General features: G+C 39.7%; 1 protein-coding gene across 7 annotated transcripts in view; it reads right to left on the minus strand.

Moving 5' to 3' along the window:
• sorbs3 (sorbin and SH3 domain containing 3) overlaps positions 1–19,334 on the minus strand; it is a 58,342-nt gene that overhangs the window by 25,116 nt on the left and 13,892 nt on the right. For 6 of the 7 annotated variants that reach the window (XM_058389099.1, XM_058389098.1, XM_058389103.1 and 3 more), the window contains exons 2-6: positions 10,055–10,118; positions 4,801–4,989; positions 4,003–4,066; positions 2,757–2,887; positions 1,451–1,514 (exon numbers count right to left, since the gene is read on the minus strand). In XM_058389099.1, coding sequence (XP_058245082.1) covers positions 1,451–1,514; positions 2,757–2,887; positions 4,003–4,066; positions 4,801–4,989; positions 10,055–10,066 — 460 coding nt within the window. In that variant the 5' untranslated portion in view covers positions 10,067–10,118. Of the gene's footprint in view, positions 1–1,450; positions 1,515–2,756; positions 2,888–3,099; positions 3,156–4,002; positions 4,067–4,800; positions 4,990–10,054; positions 10,119–19,334 lie in introns of those variants that run through there. The other variant, XM_058389104.1, reaches the window with a different exon arrangement.

A 19,334-nucleotide genomic window follows, 5' to 3' on the forward strand; every position in this document is an offset into this window, starting at 1 on the left:
CTTTTCCCAGAATAAAATATTAGAAAACATTCCAATCGTTATTCCAATCGTTGTGGATAAATCAGCTTAGTGACAGCAGAGCTCTTTGAGCAGCTTGTTAAATGTATTAATCACGTTTAAAAAAATATTGCCTGATGGAATATTTCAGTGGCTTTTGTGAGGATCGGTTTCGTAGTGATTTGTGATCCGCCCGATATGCTGACAGCAGGATTACATCAATCTCGCGCTTGGCTTCGGATGGCGGCAGAAACTGCCAGGAGGTTTGCTGATCTGGGAACAGTTTCAGACGTTTCACTCGGGGCCCTTCAGTGAAAGACTGTTTTTGTGAGAGACGCTGGTTCATGTTTAGGAAAGCCTGAGAGCCAGCGACCGAAGTTAGCAAAGTAAATAATGGCCGTATTTGGTGTTAGAATTCGACTCATTGTTAGTGAAAGTCTATCGGGTTACACTTTTTTTAAGGCTGACTGAACACTTTTACTCAGTTTTTCCACAGGAAGAGTGTGTGAGATGCGGGTTCTCCAATTTCTAAAACCAATTCCAGATAAAAGCAGAAGAAAACAGAGGAAGAGGTTTTCGCATTGTGTGTATGCGCAGGGTGTGTGTGTGTGTGTGTGTGTGCCTGTGTGTTTGTATATGTGTCTGTATACATGTGTGTGTATATCTCTGTGTCTGTGTCTTTATGTATATCTGTGTTTCTGTGTGTGTGTGTGTGTGCATCGGTTTGTGTGTTTGTATGTGTGTCTGTGTGTGTGAATATCGGTGTCTGTGTCTTTATGTATATCTATGTGTGTGTGTGTGTCTGAGAGTGTGTTGCCTGTCTGTCTCTCTGTCTGTGTATGTGTCTGCGCGTGTATGTCCATGTGTGTGTTTGTGTGTGTTGTTGTGTACATCTGCGTGTCTGTGTGTACGTGTGTATGTGTGTGTGTGTGTGTTTGTATGTGTGTCTGTGTATATCTGTGTATGTGTCTTTATGTATATCTATCTATGTGTGTGTGTGAGAGAGAGAGAGAGAGTAAAAGCAAGTCTCTGTGTTGCCTGTCTGTTTCTGTGTGTGTGTGTGTGTGTGTGTGTGAGAGAGAGAGAGTAAAAGCGAGTCTCTGTGTTGCCTGTCTGTTTCTCTGTGTGTGTGTGTGTGTGTGAAAGAGAGAGAGAGTAAAAGCGAGTCTCTGTGTTGCCTGTCTGTTTCTCTGTGTGTGTGTGTGTGTGTGTGTGTGTGAGAGAGAGAGAGAGAGAGAGAGAGAGAGAGTAAAAGCGAGTCTCTGTGTTGCCTGCCTGTCTCTCCGTCTGTCTGTGTGTGTGTTTGTATGTGTGTGTGTTTGTCTGTGTCTCTCTGTGTCTATAATTTTGTCTGTGTATATCTGTGCCGGTGTGTATATCTGTGTGTCTGTGTATGTGTTTGCGTGTGTATCTCCATGTGTGTGTGTGTGTGTGTGTGTGTGTGTTTACATACCCTCTGGTTTCTTGTGGATTTGTCGAAACATGCTCCTGTACCAGTCCTTAGGTTTGTTCACACTCTGTGAGAAAAAAACAGTCACTTCTTGACTTGACACATCTTACCATCTTACCTCACACACTCAACACGCACGAAGTAAAACAGCTGACAAAAATAAATGGATGGAAAATTTCTTGAAGCAAAACACAAGAACGTGACTGGATCACTGACATGGTATAGGTTTGCTCCGGGGAAATTCTTTTATATTGACATTGGCAAATTGGAAGGAGTTTCCAGTGCCAGTGTTTATAGCTGCTATAAAGTGATAGAGTGATCATTTGTTTCATCTGTGCAACATGTATCTAATTCAATTTATTTAGATAGCGCTTTTAACAATGGACATTGTCTCAAAGCAGCTTTACAGAAGTACAGAAACATAGAAAAGTTAAGGTATTAATTACCCCTAAAATTTATCCCTAATGCCCAAGACTGAGGCGACGGTGTTGAGGAAAAACTCCCTGAGATGATATGAGGAAGAAACCTTGAGAGGAACCAGGCTCAGATGGGAACCCCATCCTCATTTGGGTGACACTGGACAGTAAATAATATAAATGTAATGTCCTTTCTACGACAGCAACTAAGAGCTCTTGATGAACTTGACCAGTGTAGTTACTGATATCTATACATTTACACAAATATCATTCTTTATGGAAACAAAAGTCAATTGCTGTGGTATAAGAGGAATAAATCACATCAGGACCTGCTTACAACAATGAAACCAGCAACTCAGCTTTGTGTCTAGTCGCATCATGCCACCCTGTTGGTGAATATTTTCCTAAAACTGCATGTCCCTATGCCTGTTATTCCTTTTATAATTTGAAGAGATAAAGTCCGAGACAGGAGACAGGAGTCAGAGCTGGAGGTAGCAGAGCTGAAGATGTTGAGGTTCTCTTTGGGGGTGACACGGTTGGACAGGATTAGGAACGAGTACATCAGAGGGGACGGCTCATGTTGGACGTTTGGGGGACAAAGTTAGAGAGGCCAGATTAAGATGGTTTAGACATGTTCAGAGGAGGGAGAGTGAGTATATTGGTAGGAGAATGTTGGACATGGAGCTGCCAGGCAGGGGACAAAGAGGAGGTATATGGATGAGGATATGAACCTAGTGTTGAGAATGCAGAAGATAGGGATAGGTGGAGAGAGATGATTCGCTGTGGCCACCCCTGAAGGTAAAAGCCAAAAGAAGAGATAAAGTCCGAGCCACTGTATTGTATGCTACTGCAGCCTGCACTCTGTATCTAGTGTATACAGGTACACAACTCACAGATCGGGAAGCGATTGGCATGCCTGTTTCATCCACAGGGCCGATCCCAGAGAACTTGATAAGCCGCTCCTCTCTGGTGATGGAAGTGCGAGGCAGAGTAGCGGAGCGCGGCCCACCGTTAGCTAATCCATCTGCAAGAGACAGAAAACATAGAAAGTGTCCTGAATCAAGTGGACAGATTGACCTTAATGCTCATGCTATTAAACTCATGTCTCTTATTGTTATCGCTACGAAGTTCCAATTAGTTTTATTCTACATATGACTGGTAATTTACCAATTATTGCATTTTTTTCATTTATTTAAGATTTTTTTTCCTTTTTTTTTTAATCATGTGCATAGTTACATTTAATGTGGTGGAATGTCCTAAACGTCCATCACATCAAACTGGATTCAGTTGGACTATAATGGTAAAGAAGGATAATATTGTATAGTCAATATAGTCAGGTTATACAGAAGGTTTATTTTAACCTTTCTTTTTATTTTATTTTATTTTTATTTATTTATTGCGATTGTTGAGACCAAAAAATTTTTTTTCTTTACAGAAAACTCTTGAATTGATGCTTAGCTTTACTCAAGTTTAACGCACGTGATCGATAGGGTTTTGGCTGGGTGCGCGTAGTGATGATGTAATAAGACATGGTCTTGGCCCAAATCTGGCAAATTGCAAGCTTCTCTGAATATCACAGAGCTTGCTTGCTTTTGTTTTAATTCCAGGGTTTACAAAATCCCCCAAAAAGTCAATTGCTGTGGTATAAGAGGAATAAATCACATCAGGACATATGCTTCCAACAATGAAATCAGTAAATCGGCTTTGTGCCAGGTCTCATCACGGTGATTATGGTGGTGATTAATTTCCTAAAACAGCATGTCCCCATGACTGTTATTCCTTTCATAATTTGTAGAGATAAAGTCTGTGCCACTGTATTGTATGCTAATGCCACATGTCATGGTCTAGGCTTAAATCTGAGGAAAATCTGGCAAATGGCATCAGAGTTTGCTTGATTTTGAGAATGAATTGTTTACCTTTAGTGTTCGTCATTTATTCTTTTAGCTATAGCATAATTTCACCAACAGATGGCAGTATTATCACATTAATTGTGCCATAACGTGATAAACCATTCCCAGAGGAGGACTTAATAAAAGGCTAAATATTGCAATTATTATAACGCATACCACATTGTAATGCTTGTATTATTATTATTATTATTATTATTATTATTATTATTATTATTAGCAAAAGACATACCATGTGGTCCGTAGTAGGATCCGAAACTTGGTGTACTGACCGCACCTCCATTAACCTCTGCATCCTAAGTGAAAATGATCAACATCCAAAACGTTAAAGTTAAATCAAATAAACATAAAAGTGTTATATATATATATTTGCAAATATTGCAAGATTTGGTATAATAATATACTTTCATAAAATGGATGCAAAAATATGTTTGTAAAATGTTTCACTTTCTGGCCCATAAATTAGCTCCGCCTCCACAATTAGAACAGAAATGTCCATTCTCCTTAAAAGGTGTTGGCTTGAGAAAAAGGAAAGCATCGCAATGCAGCTGATCCAGATGCAAAAACAGCAGGAGAAACTAAAGCAGGGGTTTAATCCCACTGACACTGACATCAGCATGTGGTCGAACTGCATTGTGGGTAATCTGAAATAACGTGTCCATGACAAAACATGTTTTACTGAATAAATCCTGGATGCTACGAAAGATCCCAAGGTCCAGTGGATTTGTCCTTTAATTTAATCACTTGTGCTTCTGGATGTGACCACACGGTGGCCCCACTGTATTACTCTAACAGCTCTAACAGAAAGGAGTCAAAAATCCAACAGGTCATTTAATTTAAGGGGTTTTTTTTGTACATCATGTGGTCATTTACAGAAAACTGTCCAATCCAACGGAGTCAAAAAGAGAGTAGAAGCAGAATGCTAATCCAGGCTAAACATCATGCCTCATAGTTACAGACAATCATAGTGTAATGAGACAGATGTATTGTGTGTATTCATAATGTGTGTGAGGTGGTATTATGATATTACGTTGTGTTGAGGAGCCGAAGCAGCAGCAGCAGCAGCAGCCCTGTAGTAAGGGATCGGAGGATGTTCAGGGAGACTAGACGAGATCACGACTACTTCCTGGGTCATGTCTGGGGACAGAAGGTTCCCTGATTGACTTTCATCCGAGAAAACGATCCGTGAGCCGTTGAGATGGTCACATACCACCGTCCTCTATGAGGAAGAGAGGATTTAAAAAAAAAAATTATAGCAAAACTATGGTGATCCACAAAAAAAAAAAAGCTAGCAACATCAACAATAGCAAAGATCTTGGATTCGACCCATCACTAGAACTAGCACTTTACACAGAGAGAACTGGTCATGAATCATGGTTAATAGCATGGTTTACCACATTATTTATTGTTAATTACTTTCAGTGTTGAGGAATTAGCTCTTTTTTCGCCACATAGCTTGCTAGCTAGCACAAGATGTACATAAACCTGGATGTACTATATACACAAGCAGCTAGTGTAAATGTGCCAGCAGGGCTTAGCTTGCTTGTCTTTCAAAGATTAAAAAGACATGTTATACGGCTTAATTTCTGGTATCCATGTCAGATTATTTTCTGCTATGTCAGATTTCTGTATGCACAAACATAATAGCACTACCGAGGAAAAAATACACATCATGGTATGATGAAGTGAGGCTGGGGCTGATTTCTTTCTAACCCAGCCTGTAGAGTCACAGCCATGTCAGGTGACTACACACCCCCTAGACTGGATATGAGAAGATACATACAAAATACAGACTGTGGATTGTTTATTCCCCAAAAAGCCTTTGTAGGAGAAACTTCTAGATGGCAGACTAAGCACATAATGTCCAATAAACAAACACATTTATTTGCTGTGAACAAAAGGAATAGAACATCTGGTATTCAGAGGCAAGACAGCATGAAGCCAGCTGGATATTAAAGACTTATTAAAATGTAACATTTACATTACGTTTATATTTATTCATTTAGCAGATGCTTTTTATCCAAAGCTATTTACAAATGAGGAAATACACGCAAAGTGATATATCAAGCAGATGACAATATAAGCAGTGCTACTATAGAAGATTTTTTATTTGAGTGCCAGAGGAGCAAATTGCACAGAGATATACAGTAGGTTCTAGGCTATGTGCAGAATTGGGACATGGAACACAGTGGGGTTAGTAAGGAAGAAGGGGAAGGTAGTGACGGATTCTGCTGTCCAGATTGAGGTTGGAAGTTCATTTCACCACTGAGGGACAGGGACGGTCATTTCGAAGGTTCTGGAAAGGGACCTCATGCCTCATTGAGTAGGCTCTACCAGACATTGGTGGTTAACTGATCACAGGGAACATAAAGCTCAAGGAGAGTGTTGAGGAAATGGAAGATGATATTCCAGACAAGGTCTGGTACGTGAGCATCAAGGTCTTGAATTCGATGCGGTTGGCTACAGGAAGCTAGTGAAGAAGGATATGACTTGAGCCCTTTTGGGCTGGTTGACTCCAATTCTTATTATTTCATCAGTGAGACCTTGTGATATAACATATTGCTCAACAGTAACAGTTTACTGCTCCAGTCACTAATAGATATTAGATTTTAGCCTCCCATTAGTCTGTAATATCACAACCAGCTGTCCTTTTCACTTTCTGGCTTAGCTTAGAATAGATAGCTGGCTTGTCTATTCACTGGTCTGATAAAAATCATCTGGACTACAGTGTGGTTTCTCTTCCTTTTCCAGCACCAAATTCTTTTGGCTCTGGACCTAATAAGGAGCAGTCTATTTCATCAGTTCTTCACCAGTCCAATCAGCATGTTCTGATGAGTTCCAGAGACAGTTCAGATGGTCAGGACATTCGAAAGTTTGTGGAAATTTAAAGGGAAAGCACAACTTTGGCTGAAGCTCTAAAGAGACTGGCATTTCTGTTAGTATATGATAAATTATAACAGAACTTGAAGGCAGAATTGAAAGAGAAACCAGATGCAGAAGCTATTTTTGATGGATGTGTTTATACTCTTAATGGTTGGGTTCGGCAAGAACATGAGTCACCAGTTTGCTCCTAGGTGATGCCCATATTCCAAAATTTTGAGCAAAATGAAAGTTTTCTAGACTCAGTCTTTCAGGCCACTCACTTACTTGCCATAATTCTGCCATAATTCTAGTGTTGAATGGGAACTGCAATAATAGAGGAGCAGTGGGCAGGAAAGATAACGACAAGCGTAATAAATCATTTTGTAGAAAAATATAAAAAATAAATAAATTTCTACAAACAAAGGTAAGCACAGAGAGTGTGTCTATTTAATTCAATTCAATTCAATTATACTATATTCATATTGCGCTTTTAACAATGGACAATGTCTCAAAGCAGCAGAACATAAGAAATATATAACAACAAAAAAGATAAACAAGTTCAAGGTTAATATCAGACTAATATTTAAATGTATCTGTAGTAATCCATAATGAGCAAGCTTGAGGTGACTGTGCCTAGGAAAAACTCTCTTAGATGGTAAAAGGAAGAAGTCTTAAGAGGAACAAGACTCAAAAGGGAACCTCATCCTCATTTGGGTGCCACTGGAGAGTGTGCTGTGTAATTAGGGGCTCCTGAGCAAATCATAAATTAGCTCAACCGCATGATTTCTATTAGAGAATATCTCAAGGGGGGATTTTTATGGAGTGGATAATATCTGTAGATTAGAAATGTGTGTGCACCATGGTCACCCTTTTTCTCATACAAAGGAGTTATAGAAGAAGTAATTTTTCCACTGGCTGCATTTCTATGCTAGTTTTAGTTCCTTTGTGGTTTACATGATAGCTAGGTTGGAAATTTAGTTGCAACCTGGCAACCCTTGCCAAATTAATGGCATTAATGTATCTACACAAGCTGAAAAAAAGGCACATCTGAACTGTATGTTGGATGACTGCATGTTGTCAGATCTTGACTTTTTAACCTTCCCTACCAAAATCTACACTCATAAGCCACTACTGCTGCACAGGACCTTCTAATAGCTTAGACGTAGAAGATCCACCTTGGTTTTTTCCCCTCCTCTTCTTTTCTCATGTTGACCCTCATTACGTGGGTGTAAAAGGGAAAGAAGAGTCACTCTAATCTATTTAAATGAAGTGTATTGGGAGGAGCTGGCCCTCCCTCAGTGCCATCTATCTTGCAGTGCTAGGATAAAGACCTCATTGTACCCATGTCTTTGGGGGCCAGAATAGGAAAAGCTCATTACTATCCTTTCAGAGGCTTGACTCATTCAGGTCTCCCTCGAGATATCTGCTCTGGGCAGCAGGGTCAAGAAAAGGTCAATGTCAATCATCAGGATTTAGGAAAAGCACTGACGTTCCCCTCTCATTACAGGGTTGTATGTCTACCAATTATGGTTTTGAACATCCATTCATGTTTTTTTATGCGATGACTAAAGTTCCAGAGCTTCTCCTCTCTCATTTTCTCCATGGCATCTCCTTTGGCCTGTCATACACACTCTCTTTCTATTCCTCGACCTGATTTGCACATGCTCCTTTTTTTTTCTCACTTTGGAACGACAGAGGTCATGGGAAGATCCCCGCTCTCTCACAGATGGTGAAATCGCATCTTGCTAAATCACGGACATGCTTTTGTGTGTCAGGGGACCAGTGACGAAGGCTTTTTTTCACATACATCCAAGTGCAGCCAATAAATACTCCCGCTTTTCTTTATCAGAGTTTACAGTTTAGTGCGGTTCGGGTGTTAGTCTTTCCTAAGGCATCTTTCAGGGGGCTGATGAATAGTCTAGACATTAGTACATTTCCAAGGCAGTCAAGCGCAAAACGTTTCCAGAAGAACAGCGAATCGGGATCTTGTGTTTTCTTACACTTTAAAAATGCTTTCATGTGTGTGAAGTGAGCTAGATAACTTGGAATTCCATGCACCCCACTGAGAGTCGTTTATGTAGTGAATAAAACACTTGGGGGCATGCACTTATGGTAAAATACTCAACGATAGACTGGTGTGATGGAACCTGAATGAATCAGAGTTACTGTACCCACCAGAAGTTGATTATTTTCCAACAACAGAAGTTATTTATTCCTCTCATACCACAGCAGTCGTTTCCTGTTATCACTTCTATTATAGCAGCTATAAATAGTCTTTCCCTCACCAGCCTCAGTTTTCTCGTGAAATTAGCAAGACAAAGCAGATGCCTTGCTTAAATGTGCTGCTTTTCCTCCACCTTTTATATGCACTGACACTGGAGACTCCTTCCAAACGTGCTAATAACCCTCCCCTAACAGAAAACATTACCATATCAACAATCACACACATTTTCCTATCAAACATACACCACATTCCCTGGGTCACTTGTTGTACCTTGTACCTTGCAGCTAGAGCTATTCTCAGAGCTGCTGGTACAGAAACTTAATCAACACTTTCTGACCAATCAGATGAGAGAATTTAACAGCGCTGTGGTAAACTCAATAGTGTCTCAGTTCTGGTTCTGTTTCTACTAGGAACTAGATGGCTATAGTTATGGTGTAGTGATAGCTCAGTGTTTAAGGGGTTTAACTACTGATCAGAAGGCTGTGAGCTCGAATCCCAGGACCACCAAGCTGCCCCTGCTGGACTCTTGAGCAAAGGCCCTTAACCTTCAATTGCGTAAAAGAAAAATGAGACGCTCTGGATGAGGGCTTCTGCCAAATGACATAAATGTAAATTTTCAATCTAAAACACTTCGAGATTTTCACTCAGTAGAATTCACACAGCGAGAGTTTTTGAACATTATATACTGTTTTGCAAAGTTCTAACCAAGTCATTACTATGTTGTTGTTGTTGTTGTTCTTTCAGCTGCTCCCTGTTTGGGGTTGCCACAGCAGATCATTTAGTCCACATGCTTCAATTAGGCACAGGTTTTACGCCAAATGCCCTTCCTGATCCAACCCTCCCATTTAATCCGGGTTTGGGACCGGCACTGAGAGTTTACTTTTCAGTGGTTGGGTTAATGCTCTGCCCGGGAATCGAACCAGGATCCTGCCACTGGACCATCAGGAGGCTTATAACCAAGTCATTACTATGTTGTTACTGTATATATTCACACGCAGAGAATTCAGTGTAAGCTCCATTTATGTTTTTTGTTTGCTGACATGGCACAAGGTGCCTACATTTATGTCAGTCATCACATGCATGTTAAAGTCCTGATATGTTTACTCAAACCTGAGTTTGATCATTTTTAGGACTCAAGTTGTGTTTCAGACACTTTGTTGTTTCAATCCACATTATAGTGTGATGTATGTTTTCCTACCTGAGGCTGCATGTCATCTGTGGTGTTTCCAGTCCTTCTGCTTTTACTCCTTCAGATTCACGGTCTGAGGAAAACAATATGAAGGATTAGTTCTTCAAATGTAAATGACTACACATATTACATATACTTTTTAGCTATGTTTAGTCATACATGCTCCCATTTTTTAACAGATAAAATAGTGTATTCTCAATGTGTTATTCTTTTAGATAGATTAGATAAAGAGTGTCAGCAGATTCCACACCTGATTCCACCTGTTTAATCGGTTCATCTTGGCTTTCAAAATACTATGAGGTGTGGCTTCAGTTGGTTGGATCGAAAACTCACACCTACACCAGCCTTTTGTTTGAACATTCAATTTAATTGAGGCATACAGTAAACGGTATACTGTGACATTCTTCTCCAGTATTGTGACATTCTTCTCCAGTGAGAAAAGAACCATTGTTTATTTCAACTGGACCATGATCACCGTGTACACAAATTACACAGGTCCACTTTCTCTTGAGGAAATAACGATATCATGAGCTATACTGTTTTTTTAGGACTGATTCGTTACAATTCCTTCCTTTTAAAATTGTTCAGCTTGATAACTCATAAGGTGACATTTTAGCATCTGAGAGGCTCAATGAGTCTATCTAAAATCCCTAAAAAAGGTTTAAACAGATCTGTCATCATCATCATCATCATCATACTGGCTAACATTTGAGAGATTCGGAATAAAGCTGTTGTCAATTAGCCTTAGCTAATATTTTCATTAATGACACTTATTTGCTTCTAGTTTTACTACAAGAAGGATTAATGAGGTAAATCCATCCATCCATCCATCCATGCATCCATTCATTCATCTTTCTGTACTGCTTATCCTATACAGGGTCATGGGGAACCTGGAGCCTATCCTAGGGGACTTGGCACACAAGTAGGGGGGAAACCAGAATACCTGGAGGAAACCCCTGAAGCATGGGGAGAACATGCAAAGATTCTTATTACTGAATCTGGACATACTTTTGTTACAAATTTCATTATTTTATTAGTCTAGTAAACACATCAAGGTGAGCTAGTTGATATATTCTCTGATATTTTCTTCATAGTCTGTGGCCTGTTCTAATACACTAAATGTAGTTGACAGTGGACTGATATGGCTTCTTCTTCATGGCTGTTTGGTCAGGTGTCACTTGCTAAAGATTTAAGAAATACCATGGTCCAAAGTGTGTATCTAAAATCGATCCTTGCAACTGAAGTCTGCAAAGCCTTCCCAATTCCCACAAGCTAGCTGCTCGCCAACAGACAAGGTGAAGAACTCCAGTACAATGCACAAGCCAGTGCAATTACTCCAATCCAAAGCTTACCAATGGAAAGAAAAAGATCATTTTCATGTCACAGGAGCAAGACAAACAGCATTTTGTCCCCTTCTAGGTCCAGGAACATCTTAGCAGAATAAGGGAGGGTATGTGAGCTGACCGGTATATAATCTACAATCTTATTGTTATTGACAACACCGGTTATCTCCTACTCCAAATCTCATATTTGTTTGTGTCCTGGAGCGAGGACAGAAATTTTGCCCCACTATTGTCACCATGCAGATTTTCTCCAGACAAAAAAAAAGTCTGTTTCACCTAGCAATTTGTTTGTTATTGAATTATTTCCGTTTCTGAATCATTCTAAATGGAACAAATGAGTCATATCTGGTGGGTTGATACCCTCTAAATATTTGCCCAGAAGAGTGTTCCAGTACATCAGCAATGGGTAGAAGTTCCCTAATGCAGTTTTTTCCTGGGTTTAACAGCACTGAAAGGATAACAGTGGTTCTTGTTGGTTCAAAGCTTTAGTGACAAACAAGGAGTTCCAGTGTTAGAATAAAATATCCCCTCTTTTGACTAAGAGATAGATTTGCAAAGTCCCAGAGGAAGAAGGTCAGCAGTGGTTTTACTCCCACTACTTTCTTTTTCCCAGAGTGCTAAATCACACCAGACTGTGACCTGTTTGTGATTTTTTTCAGTAAGAATTCCCAGTCTTCTACACTACACATTTGAAGGGCTTTCAACAGGCAACAGGCAAAATTCCGACCTGTTCAGAAAGTTCTGAAGGTTTTACTGCAACTAATTTGGCAATGGTCCCATCTGGCCTGCTTATTATTAGAGACTATTAGTGATGGTGATCTGCTTGGTGTCTGTCATGATGTTACATCATTGGTGAAATCCCTCACCAATCTCCAGATCTCTGGTAGTGGTGGTTTTCTCAGGCTTGCTACTTTTTCTCCAAGACTGGTCAGCATGCACAACCCTACTTTCTCCTTTTTCCCCCCTTATGGAAAGTAATGTGTCAATGGCTATAGACACACCAGTTGAACAATGACCAGATAATCTGTGCTATGCAAAACCTTGTTTCACCAAAAGGAAAAGTCTCTTCTTATAATTGCCCCACAGTGCCAACGGCAATGTTGGTTAGTGGAGATATTTGAGCTTATATCAGTGAAGCCCTAGCCACTACTTTGAAAGTTAAAGCAGTTTGTCAAAACAGAGCTGTCTATGTATAACAGACCACATTGAGGCATTGTGCTGCAACATGTGCAACCAACCAATCAACCCTTTAATCTTTCATATAAACTAATCAGTATCTTGTTTCCCAGTACATGTTTTAGCTGAAAACTTTTGAAAGCACCATCTGGTAGCTGCAGTTACTATTTCTATGAAGTAGATATTAAAGTTAGATCATTGTTAGCTCCATATTACTTTACTGAATACCCCTGTTGAAAAGGCCAACTCACTCTGCCTACTTACCAGCTATTAAAAAATGCTAAACACTTATCGATTTGACAATTTAATCAAATAATAAGAATGCATGAAGATAATTTGGCTGGTGAAGATCTACTGGTCTACCAGTTTTAGTCTTTGTTTTGGCAGCAGAGACAGCTGTGAAAATATGGAGGCTCTACGAGGGAAGGTCACATGTTTCTAGCTATCTGCTGAACTTTACAACATGTCAACAAGCTATTCTCTCATCATGAAGGTGTTGTAATGGCTTCCAAACAATAGCTAGATAACAACAAGATATCTACTGCATGCTGGGCTAGTGGGCGTCTCATATCCTGCTGTGTTCTTGCTAATCAGCTAACAGCAGGTTGAATGTAAAGGCTATATAGACAATACTATATAACTTGTCCTGGGATCGGTGATTAAGCTATATTGATCTGGTAGGCTGTGGGTTTAAAACTCACTACCACCAAAGTTTTTAGGTCCTTGGACCAGGTCCTCGATTCAAGTGAGACCTATCATTAGAAAATACTGAGTGTTTATAGATGGTGGAGAGCTGGGAGCAGAACTATTGATCCAGATTTGAATTATTGATCAGTGTCTCGTCATGTGGTTATACAGAGTTTTATACACAACCCTTAGATCTGAGCTCCATTTTAGCTCATATTTTATAAATGTAGAATCAGAGCCTAGTCATCTAGTCATCCCTGGGGCAGGTATCCCTGGACTCATGTGGTTAATATTCTGCGATGACAATATCAGAGGTGCAAACATCAATGCTGTAGTCTTTTCATTTATAATTTCAGACTCCTACCTACTGCTACACAGGAGACACATTTCTACTTTCTCAGTAAAAGCATTGGTCAGACTTAATAAATCAAAATTTGCCAGGTTTTAAAGCCAAGAACGCATGAGTGTTTCTCCTTGCAGTGGTTACTATCGCTTTGTGCCAACTTTACAATAAATAGTTGAACTTTGACCTGATCCTCAATTAAGCGGGACTGTGCTATCTGGTCGGTAAAAAGTGCAGGGTAGAACATGCTGTTTATTATTTACAACACAGGGCCATTTTGTTCACTGACACACACTGGGGTTTTTGTGGTAAAATTCTGTTTTTTTTCTCCGCCTACTAGGATTTTCATGCTAACTATGTTGTAAGGACATGCCTGGTTCAGACAAAACAATCAGACGTTTTGGAAACAAAGCTAACGGCTTATTTACAAAAGCAACAAAAAAGCGTTTTTTGCTTTTTGCTGGAACTTTCCGTCAGCTCAGTGCTCGGAGACGTGTTTTTCATGTGTTCTGCCATACTTGGCATTACAGGCTCTAATGACTGTGGTCAGTTTCCTGAATCGAGTCTCTACTGCTACATGCCTTGAGGCCCGGGGAATGGATGATTGTCCTGACTCATCAGCCTGGATGGGCTTTGTTACATAACAAGGAAACAATCTCTGTGTTGTGTGTGTATTGTGCACACACCTCCATGTTTCACAACTGCATGAATGGAGGCCTCTCTGTTAGTTAGTAAACGCTGTAATGCAATGCAATGCCACTATCTGTATTTGTATCATTATCTGTATAGTGCTACCTGTATACGGATTTGAGTATGTCTGGACCTGGGGGGAAAAAAAATCACTGTCTGTGAAATCTGGCTCATCAAGCTCAGTTACATCACTTCTTCATTTCTTTCAATTATTTAGATTCCAATATAATATACAAACTCACATTTCATTAGATATCAGAAGCATAATTTAACCTGCTCAGACATTTTACTAAGAAATGCTGTACTGTACAAGCATCGTGCAGCATCCCATGTAAGTGCTCTTTGTTTGTTCGTCCCGCATTCTTCATATCTGACAGCTCGCTCATGCCCGCATAAAGTCTTGAGGCTCAAACAGATAACTTGTGCATCTTTCTGGCAAAAATGTAAGAATATGTTATCTGTTTGGTGTGAATGATGTATTTGTATTCTCTTATATCCCTACATGCATGTGCTTAGGCCTCTATCTGAAACTACAGAGACACACACACACACACACACACACACACATATATATATATATATATATATATATATATAAATATATATTGTTGTATGTGGGAGTTTTGCTCACTCTGCGAGTGTAGTGTACATTGGAACTCACCCCCTCATTCCAGCTTCATATTTCACAAGACCAGCTCTGACTCAACCTTAAACATTACCAAAAGTAGTCTGTAATCCCTTCAATGTAATTCATATAACTACGTCAAGACCCCCAGCGGTTCGTACTCAAGAATGTCATCAGCAGAGGCAGAAAGAAGCACCTTTTGTCACATCTAAACCCCATGACAATTCCATCTTTCACGACAACCTTTAGTTATTAGCCGATTTAATTCAGCATGCGAAAGGGAGACTGGAAACTTGCTCATGGATTCAGACACTGTAGCTATTCATGCTGTTAACACCCGAAACAAAAGGAGAATAACATATGGTGTTTATCATTAGTAAATATGTGCATGTCAATGAAGATGAATGAGACTGGTGTAGTCATATATCTGCTTAATTCCTTGCTTTTCAAGGCTAATCCTGACTGCCTCAAGTGGGATTTAAGACAAAAAAAAAGGACAAGTGTGTAGGTGTGTGTGTGAGAGATAAAGAGAGAGAGAGAGACTTTATTATATCCTCCTATCCTTTGCAATTACCTGCTGTTCTTCCTGTCAGAGCTGCATCTTTAAGGCAGAAACCACAATTTTGGCACCATTAGGCAACAAACTAACAGCAGTCCAACACTCCAAGTCTTAAAAAGCCATATAAAGCCAATAAAGCTGTTTGGCCTGGATTGCAGCATGCCTGGCTTCCTCAGGCCTCTATTACCTAAATGGGTACAGAGAGTAAGAAAGGGGGAGAGAGAGAGAGAGAGAAAGAAAGAAAGAGAGAGAGAGAGACAGAGAGAGAGAGTACACGGCAGGAAAAGCTCAAAGGCCCATGTAAGATTAAAAGAGACAGAAGAGAAAGTCAACCTAATACGGTCAAGCTTCTTCCTGATAGCCGGGCCATAAAACCACTCAAATAACTATGCAGAACATGACAAGGCTTTAGGAGTGTTTATTCTCAACACATGGGTATAGCACGTAGACTTCCACCCAGGGTCCGTGTCTCATGTGGAGCACATCGGGAAAGAATTTGGAAGTCGTTGGTCCTTGGGTTCGTCAATCAGCTTCTTTATTCTAAACAAGCTGTTAAAATTCTGCCAATAGTGGCGAAGTATTCATTTTTAATTATTTAGTTTAAGGTAAATCTGGGCTCAGAGACCAGCAATAAATAAAACACTACATTTTATTTCCTGACTTTATTACAGTACAGTCAAATCGCAGTGTTTCTTTTTCTCCATAAATCAAAATGTTAGCTGCAAATATGATGAATAAATATTAGGCTTGAAGTGTCAGTGCTATTAGCTATTCATAGGAAAGTTCTTCTTAAATACCAATACTACTAACAAGCTACTTTCTCATGCTTCATCCTGAAGCCAGTTTTACTTTGCAGTTACAGCACTAAAATCGGGACCGAATTCTAGAGCAGATCATATGAACTTTCGCTTTCCATGTCAGATTTTTACAGTGAAGTGATTGGAAAACAATTTTTTATGACTGTTCTGAGGTTTCATCATATTTGTAGCTGTCACATGAGTTCCGTGTCATCCTTTGTCATCCTCCTATTGGTGGGGTTTAGATGCGCAGACGAGCATCACAGCAGCAGACACACTATTGAATAAAGAAAAATGGGAAAATATTCTGACACATGACATATTCTAAGATCCCCCTGTCTCCACACATGACTTAGGAATTGATTTATGATTTTAATATTATAAATTATAAGATGTGAGTCCCTTCACACAAGAGACAGAAGAAAATTTATCCCACTGTCTGTTAGTTATCAAGAGCATTAATTTATTTACTTATTTAAACATTTAAGCTGCTTTTATTAAAAATGAATGTTTGCACCACCTGAGTATTGATTCACTTGGTATGCTCTTATATTAGTGAAGGATGTAATACAGCTAGAAACCATCTGAACCCTTAGACCTGCCTGTATTTCTCATGTCTACTGAGGACAAGCAGATCAGAATGTTCTTATACACAGAATCATCTAAACCTTTCGGCTTCTGTTTATCCAGCAGACCCTACATGGACTTCAGGGCAAGAGTCGTTTCCTGGTCTGAAGTTGAGCATGGAGCTTCGGAATGTCGCGTAGTCAGAACAGTAAACTTGGCAATGACATCAGACACGGTTTTCCCAGAACTCTTGGCTGCTCTGCTCACATTGAGCTGGAGTTGTGTTAACGATTTTGGGTGCATCCTGGGAAAATACTTCTGTATTATTAGAATACTAGATAGAAATTTGTTCGATTGCGTTGTTACAAAATGGAACCACAGCTTTATCAGTCAATCTGAGGTTAGCATCCAGAGCAGGACGTATAAGCTCATCAGTTTTCGGAATACTGTATACCATACAACAAAAACGTTCCCTAAAATCCATTCTGTTCATCTCATCCAGCCCTTCCAACCATCCAGCCATCCTTTCCCTCCCTACCTCCATCTATCCATCCATCATTCTAATCTAATCAAGCTTTCATCCTTATACAAGCAGGCAGGATGTCTGTTGTTTGTTAAACGAATTGTTTTCTAAGCCTAATTGGTCTTTCGGCTGGTTTATAGACTGCTAGGTTCCGGATCTGACATCAGAAGCTAATTTTGGAAGAGCGGCAGACCTGCATACCAGCTGCATGGGGTAACAGACAGGTTAGACTGAGATAATGAATTTCGCTAATGAAGGGGAGGCCTGAGGGATGAAGGTCATAATTACTACCATACCCAGTAGTACATGATGTGCTCACATTTAATCAGGCTGCTTATTCTTATACCGGTCTTGCTTACTAACTGGGAGGTTTACTGGAGTATTAATTATAATCCCTAACTATGATGATTATGAATAACCATACACAAAAGGACCTTTTCATCAAAACTAGCATATTAATAACTATCAATAATAATATACATATTATATAGAAAACTGTGTAGTAACTCAACAAAATCCCAATGGTGCAAGATTAAAAGTCGTCTCAACAAAGTTATGTTTTATTTTAGTTTTCGGCTAAGATCATGTTCAAGTAGTTGAGATCAAAGTTGTATGCAAAGCTGTAAATGGTTAAGATCACAGCAGGGTTTCTCATAAATGAGCCTGTTTTCTGTACTAACAAAAGAAAAAAAATCATTGGCTTTCGTTCTTTCTTGTACGTAATCCCTAATTCCAATCCTGCATAATCTAAAAAGGATGAGTTCTTTTGCAGAATGCAAATGGACATGGAATTATGTCATCTCACAAGCAATTCTCCTGTTCACGGATATATTTCCTGTCAGTTTCTAGGATAATGCCCCCATAATAGGTTCCAGTCGACTTCATTCTAGGCTTGAAACCAATGCTACTAAAGCTCGGTGACATCATCACTCGAGACGTGGTCCTTTGTTATGGGTCCCATCGTGAGAGTTTCCAGTTTTCCTGCCAGATGTTTCGGGTTAGAGAGATAGTAATATAAAAGATATCAGCCAAGATCTCTATCTTTAAATAGAACTGTCTGTCGCTGTAGCTCGGTGGAAAAAAAAAATACGGCTTCCTCGAGGAACATCCCAGTGAGCATATTTTTCCACATGAATGTTTGAAGGTAGTGTCACCCAGGCCCTGCTGGGACGAGCCGTCTGACTCATTGCTTTGGGAACTGGTAGGTGAATGGGAAAAATGATGACATTTCACCAAAGAGGCTGAAGATGATTCATTTGAACATTCTCGACTGTTTTTTTTTTTTTATGGCCATGATATGTAATGCAAATGCACCACCTTCCAGTTACATCGTTTATCTGTGGTGCTGTAATGAAATGCACTAATGGTTTAATATGAACAGATCTGCTTGACTTTATTAGCTTTACACAAGTACAATAGAAATTTCCAGTTTGGGAATTTGTGACATCCATTTTTTTTTGGCCATTATTACCGTCATAAAGGACTAGACAGGCTAGCTACTCTACATGTTAAGCTAGCAACAATACCTACTACAGAGGCCTTATAGTCTTTATGACCAGTTTGTCCTTTAGGAAGTCAATTGGAGCCTGAGGGCCAGAGTCACAATAGCAAGTGTATCCGAAAAAGAGTGAACTCTGCTCCCTGTTAAACCTCATTATGAAATAATAATAATAACAATAACAGAGAGAGAAATGCATTCAACACATCCGGGTGAAAGGAACTCGGAACTCACGCTGGAAGTCCATGCCATCTTTACGTCTGTAATTGCTTGACCCAAGGACCACCAGCATAGATTCAGCACTAATGTGGCCATCTGTCTACCATCCCAGACCTCTTTAAGACAAATGCTACTGCTAAATTTGCTAATTATTTAAGTTCCCTCTTAGTTTGTCAGCTTCTCAATCAACCATCCCAAGAGTTTTAACTACCAGCGAGGTTAAAAAACGGCCTTTCTATTCAACTTCTGTGCTATTAATTAT

Source organism: Hemibagrus wyckioides, linkage group LG05, assembly GCF_019097595.1.
Source record: "Hemibagrus wyckioides isolate EC202008001 linkage group LG05, SWU_Hwy_1.0, whole genome shotgun sequence".
NCBI lineage: Eukaryota > Metazoa > Chordata > Actinopteri > Siluriformes > Bagridae > Hemibagrus > Hemibagrus wyckioides.